The sequence below is a fragment of the Mizuhopecten yessoensis genome, unplaced genomic scaffold (genome assembly GCF_002113885.1).
Source record: "Mizuhopecten yessoensis strain PY_sf001 unplaced genomic scaffold, ASM211388v2 scaffold2429, whole genome shotgun sequence".
NCBI lineage: Eukaryota > Metazoa > Mollusca > Bivalvia > Pectinida > Pectinidae > Mizuhopecten > Mizuhopecten yessoensis.
Window position 1 is genome coordinate 365,492 of NW_018404542.1, and position 7,105 is coordinate 372,596.

A 7,105-nucleotide genomic window follows, 5' to 3' on the forward strand; every position below is an offset into this window, starting at 1 on the left:
TAATGACACATGAGAGAGGAATGCTCTGTTCCTATATTTCTGTCTCACTAATGACACATGAGAGAGGAATGCTCTGTACCTATATTTCTGTCTCACTAATGACACATGAGAGAGGAATGCTCTGTTCCTATATTTCTGTCTCACTAATGACACATGAGACAGGAATGCTCTGTACCTATATTTCTGTCTCGCTAATGACACATGAGAGAGGAATGCTCTGTTCATGTTTTGTTTGCTTACGCTGCAGGAAAAGCCTTGCAGAAAGATTAGAGAGTTCACATGACAAGTCAGTCATCAAGGAATCCGGAACAAGGGGCAACAAGGAAATGACCTTCAGATGGAAAAAGGTACAATTCATATTACATAAAATACATGTTACAAAAGATAATGGCTGCTGTGAAACACACAATCTTATTGTTACTTGAAATATTCCTATTAAAGACAAACCATTTGATAAGCTAGCAGAAATCATTGCTACAAGTACAGGCTTTAATGGATAAACATGTGAAAATATAACGAATGTTCTCTCTATAGTACTGTTAAACATTCTACAGTATACATGTAGTTCAAATATCAAAACAGTGTTGTTGTTGTTGTTGATGTTTATGTATGCAGATCTTAACCTGAATCAGTATGAATCGAAAATGGCTGTTTGATAATTTAACACATTTATAAAATGAACAGTATTATGAACTTAATGTTGTATGAGGTCTTTTTTTACTGTATGTAAAGCTTGTCTAAATCTTTCTCTCATTTCCCTGTGTGTAAGATAGAGCTGTTTAGAGTAAGAAAGGGTTGTAGGAAATTTCTGTCTTACACCACATTTCAGGTGATGTGACATCACAATAGCTCAACAATGACAAGACATCACGAATTTGGAAATCTTCAATGCCGCAATGTGGAAAAGGCGACGTGATGAAATTAAAACCTTTTACTGTATATTTACCGTATGCGTTAGGAAACTGTTATTAATTTTTCGGCGCAAACTTTGATTGCAAATATGGGGTTATTTAATCTAGCTGATTTATTTTCGTCTAAAAAGCTGAGGGGAAAAATTGATATTTTCAAAATGGTAGCCAGTCCAAATGCATTTTCATGATTTCTGAGCTTATTCTGGTACATATCTAGTTGGAATGAGAGAAAAATACTCTTTCATGCCCAAGGGTATTGGATAGGGAAATTCCACCCCTCAGTATTTTCAAATTTGGCAAATCCCTCGGCACAGCCTCAGGTTTTACCAAATTTGAAAACCCCTCGGATGGAATTTCCCTATCCTTCACCCCCGGGCATGAAAGAGTCTTATAATATATGTTTGGTCATACCTAATAAACATTCTTTTCACTACAGAGTGAACGGGAGAGTAGACGACAGAAGGCCAACAAAGAACACTATGAGGAACGAAAGAAATTACGGCGGACAGCAGGGGAGATAAGCAAAGAGTTTAAGGAAAAACCAAAGTACTGGATGGGCAAAAAAGTGACATGAAAAAAAATGAAATTATGAAAATGTTGTTTAATAGATGACTAAGTTTGGATTGAAAGTACAGTGGCAGTTTAATAAAGGGAGATGCAAATGAGCCATGAATATAAGTTGAGGAAATAGATGTACTAGTGAACTGACTTATATCTATGTATACCAACCGACAAGATTATACCTGGCTTCAGCAAAATGGTGTGTAACGGTATTCCAAGAAAGTACCAAATTATCCTTTATGTAGGAGTGTAGAGGAACATCATTGTCCTCGATGCTTTCCTGGAATTTCTGGCCATTTATGAATAAAATATTTGTCCATATTGTTATTAAGGCTATCTTAATGAATGTGTACTTGTATAAAAATGCAGTTCAAATTCATAATAATCTTAGTACCACTACTTAAAATGATCATGAATGGAGAAGTAAACAATAGCTTGAAAAAAAATAGTTTAATAATATGATACCTTGTGGTTTGTCATTTGTCATGTGACCTTTTTAAAGATGTAAAATTCCAAATGATGAACTGTTATAAGTTACAATCATTTGTAGTAATTGCCTAAATTTTAATTAATTACCAGGGCTATGGTCAGTGTAAAATATATGATCATTAAAAAATGAAAAAATTACCACAGAAGATGTTGATCTGTTATTATCACAGAAGATGTTGATCTGTTATTTACACAGAAGATGTTGGTCTGTTATTATCACAGAAGATGTTGGTCTGTTATTATCACAGAAAATGTTGATTTGTTATTATCACAGAAGATGTTGGTCTGTTATTAACACAGAAGATGTTGGTTAGTAATTATCACAGAAGATGTTGATCTGTTATTATCACAGAAGATGTTGGTCAGTTATTTACACAGAAGATGTTGGTCTGTTATTATCACAGAAGATGTTGGTCTGTTATTATCACAGAAAATGTTGATCTGTTATTATCACAGAAGATGTTGGTCTGTTATTAACACAGAAGATGTTGGTTTGTTATTATCACAGAAGATGTTGATCTGTTATTTACACAGAAGATGTTGGTCTGTTATTATCACAGAAGATGTTGGTCTGTTATTATCACAGAAAATGTTGATCTGTTATTATCACAGAAGATGTTGGTCTGTTATTAACACAGAAGATGTTGGTTAGTTATTATCACAGAAGATGTTGATCTGTTATTATCACAGAAGATGTTGGTCAGTTATTATCACCGAAGATGTTGGTCAGTTATTATCACAGAAGATGTTGGTCAGTTATTATCACAGAAGATGTTGGTCTGTTATTATCACAGAAGATGTTGGTCAGTTATTATCACAGAAGATGTTGGTCTGTTATTATCACAGAAGATGTTGATCTGTTATTATCACAGAAGATGTTGGTCAGTTATTATCACAGAATATGTTGGTCTGTTATTATCACAGAAGATGTTGATCTGTTATTATCACAGAAGGTGTTGGTCAGTTATTATCATAGAAGATGTTGGTCTGTTATTATCACAGAAGATGTTGATCTGTTGTTATCACAGAAGGTGTTGGTCAGTTAATATCATAGAAGATGTTGGTCAGTTTCTATCACAGAAGATGTTGATCTGTTATTATCACAGAAGATGTTGATCTGTTATTATCACAGAAGATGTTGGTCAGTTATTATCACAGAAGATGTTGGTCAGTTGTTATCACAGCAGATGTTGGTCTGTTATTATCACAGATGATGTTGATCTGTTATTATCACAGAAGATGTTGGTCAGTTATTATCACAGCAGATGTTGGTCTGTTATTATCACAGAAAATGTTGATCTGTTATTATCACAGAAGATGTTGGTCAGTTATTATCACAGAAGATGTTGGTCTGTTATTATCACAGGAGATGTTGGTTAGTAATTATCACAGAAGATGTTGATCTGTTATTATCACAGGATATGTTGGTCAGTTATTATCACCGATGATGTTGATCTGTTTTCATCAAAGATCATGTTCTTTATGCATTACCTTAAATTTTCATCAATTTTTGTTCTTATTGTTCTTTTTGTGAAGATCTGAATTAATGAAAAGAACAAGAGACTGCTATGTATGATCTTCATTTATTAGCTCACCTGCCCAAAGGGCAAGTGAGCTTATGTCGTGGTGCAGCATCCGTCATCAACTTTTCCTTTAAACAGCTTCTTCTGAAGAACAAACAGGCATAGAGCCATGATATTTGACTGAAAGCTTCGTTGGTAAGAGCCCAACAAAGTATTAGAGTGAAAATTACTTTGACATATTTTCAAGGTCACAGCGGTAAAATATGTCAAACATTTCAAACGACTTCTCCTGAAGTACTAAAGGGTATAGAATCTTCATATTTGGCTGGTGGCTTCCTGGGATAGAGCCCAACAAAGTTTGAGAATTAAAAATGACCTTGAGCTACTTTCAAGGTCACAAGTTTCAAATATGTCAAAAACATCAAACGACTTCTTCTGAATAATCGAAAGGCATACAATTATAATATTTGGCTGGTGGCTTCCTGGGATAGAGCTCACCAAAGTTTGCAGATAATAATGACCTCAACCTGTTTTAAAGGTCACAGAGGTCAACAACATTTCAAAGGATTTGTCCTGAAGAGGGAAATATCTGTAGTGCAATATAAAATTATATGAGAATATTTTCCTATGACTGCTTAGATATTCAGGTGAGTGATAAAGGCCCTCTATGCCTCTTGTTTGTAACTGAATTACCATTTGCTAGATTTTTATGGTTATATGGTTCCCACCCCTAGGGGCTCTGAGGGCTAAAAGTGGTCAAATTGGCTTAAATTTTAACAATCTTCTTCTCCAGACCCAGATATGCTTGAAACCAATACTCTTCATAGGTGAAAGGGTCTAGAGGTACTTTATCAAAATTGTGAATTTCATGACCCTCCAGCTTCACGTTTGCCCCTGGGGAAGGGGTGAAATTTACTATAGTTTATATAGGAAAATCCAACTTTTGGGTATATTTTGTTCATTTTCTACTGGAAATCATTCAAACTTGATTTACATTATAACCATGATATGACAGTTTGATACTTTGACATTTTCAACCCTGTCTCATCCCCAGGGGCTTGGGGGCAGAGCCCAAATCGGGTCATATAGCCAGAAATTTAAACAGTCATCTTCTCCAGACTGAAATAGGCTGGAAACCAATACTCATCATAGATGGAAGGGTCTTGAGGTGCTTTATCAAAATTGTGAATTTCATGACCCCCAGACTCCATGTTTGTCCCTGGAAAGGAAAATTATACTTTTGGGTATGTTTGGTTCATTTTCAATTGGAAATTATTCAAACTTGACAGACATTATAACTATGAAACAACGGTTTGATACTTTGACAGTTTAGTCCCAAGACTGCCCCCAAGGGCTGAGGGGCGGGGCTAAAAGATGTCAAATTGGCTTAAATTAAAAAATCTTATCCAGACCAAGATATGCTGGAAACAAATCATCTACATAGATAGAAGGGTCTTAAAGCACCTTATTCCCTAGGGATGGGGTAAAGTTTACTATAGTTATATAGAACAAGAGGCCCAGAGAGCCTGTATCGCTCACCTGGATATCTAAGCAATCATGGCAAAATATTCTCCAAATGAGATCCAAGGGAATATGCCAGACCCCAAGGCCAATCCTTGTAGGATATCTGTATTAGATTTTTCATGCCTAGCAATTTTATGTATGGTTATGGGGAGGGGATCTCAACTGTTTCCAAGCTGTTACTCAGAAACTAGGTCCCTAGGGTTGTGGCCAGACCAGGGGTGAAAGGGTTATCTGTTTCGAAATTATGACCAAGGGGTTAAGTCTCCAAGGGTGTGGCAGACCCCAAGGCCCTCCTGGAACCGTATGTGCATTCATCTCTTTATACTCAGCAATTGTATATATGGTTATAGGGTGGGGATCCCAACTGTTTCCAAGCTGTGACTAAGACACTATATCCCTAGGGGTTCGGTCAGACCCCAGGGTCTATTCTAATATGACTGCATTTGTCTCTTTATGCCCAACAATTGTATATATAGTTTTCCGGTAGGGATCTTAGCCGTTTCGAAGTTGTGACACAGGGGTTAATTCTCCAAGGGTGGGGCAGACCCCAAGGCCATCCTGGAAGCAAATGTGCATTCTTCTGTTTATACTCAGCAATTGTATAATATGGTTATACAGTTGGGATCTCAACCATTTCCAAGTAATACTTTTTTTTGGCCCAACCCCTTAGCCCGTGGGAATCATCCCCACCATTTGTACAATTTTGAATCCCTGCCTTCCATGAATGCTTCCGACCAAATATGATTGATATGCATGGCATGGTTCTACAGAAGAAGTCGTTTATAGCAATATTGCCCCTTGATTTGCAGTGCAGATATCTGGGGTCTGTTCCTTTCATAGAGAACATAGAACTGAGTATGTAGGTCCTCAGACGATTGTGTGTCAACTCCAGGTACAAACTGACCATAGAAGATGTTGGTCCTCAAACGATTGTGTATCTACTCGAGGTTTGGTTTATTTCGATTTTACGTCCTTTTAATAGCTGTGGTCATTTAAGGACGTGCCAGGTTTTGGTGGTGCAGGAAAGCCGGAGTTCCCGTAAAAAACCCACCGAGCTACGGCCAGTACCTGGCAGCTGACCCATGTAGGCCTCGAATCCGCGACCCAGTGGTGGAGGGCTAGTGGCAGCAGAATGTCAGACGAAATTAACCACTTGGCCACCGCGACCCCTCTACTCCAGGTACAAACTGACCACAGGATGTTGGTCCTCTGACGATTATATGTCAACTCCAGGCTTACTACTTATTTGTACGATAAGCGGTACGAATTCGACTTCCAGGTCGTGCATTTTACCTTTCTTGATAGCAAATTCCGTACACCCCTGCCTATGGTGTTAAAAACGGCAATGTTGATTTGGTACTCAAAGAGCCGAATAACATGACGTCCGTGATATATGTCGACTGCTGAAGAATAAATGTACAACAGGGTTCCAAAAGATGCAGGCTGATGACTATGGACAAGGTTCTTGGTTGCCGTATGGATATCGTAAGGAAATATGCTATTTGTTTCTGTTATATGAAGGTCGATGTTTTGATTATGCTCATTAGAGTGCCTTGTAGTTTTGTTGTCACTACCCTATTAACATGGCGGGTGTCAGCGGTGAAGCAGAAGACGCTTACTCCTCCGGAGCGTCTTATTTGTCTTGGTTTCCTTTTTTTTTTTAAATTGTTCAAATCCCCCCCTGTCATTTCACTGATTTAGTTTTGTTGAAACAGTTTAGATTGATGTATTTTGAATATTTATTTGCTTTTAAAGCTTTTGTCTAGAGTGGCAACAAGGTTTTTTCACTAAACAATGGTAGCGTTAACTAACATTTGAACAACCGGAGCCAGAGTGTAACCAACTAGTGAGTATCCATAACAAATCCTAGCAGGTTGATCCAACAAATGACCGTGAGTAAACCTATAGCAGTTGTGGGAGAAACTCCTTTGTACTATCATGTTTTACTGGTAAATGGCCTGATATAGTACACATGTGTCTATCTCTACATAGATTTTGTACAGTCGATTATGTATACATGTATCCAATGTGATGTAAATTCTGCTTAACAATATAATTATCATACGATGCATAGTTCCGGAAAGAAAGATACGGAAA

The 7,105-nt window shown here is 37.3% G+C and overlaps 1 protein-coding gene across 1 annotated transcript in view; it reads left to right on the forward strand.

Moving 5' to 3' along the window:
* The window catches only part of LOC110445955 (nucleolar protein 10-like), a 30,101-nt gene extending 28,167 nt beyond the window's left edge, over positions 1-1,934 (forward strand). The window contains exons 18-19 of the mRNA XM_021490857.1: positions 248-347; positions 1,348-1,934. Coding sequence (XP_021346532.1) covers positions 248-347; positions 1,348-1,485 — 238 coding nt within the window. The 3' untranslated portion in view covers positions 1,486-1,934. The remainder of the gene's footprint in view (positions 1-247; positions 348-1,347) is intronic.
* The last annotated feature ends 5,171 nt before the right edge of the window (positions 1,935-7,105 follow it).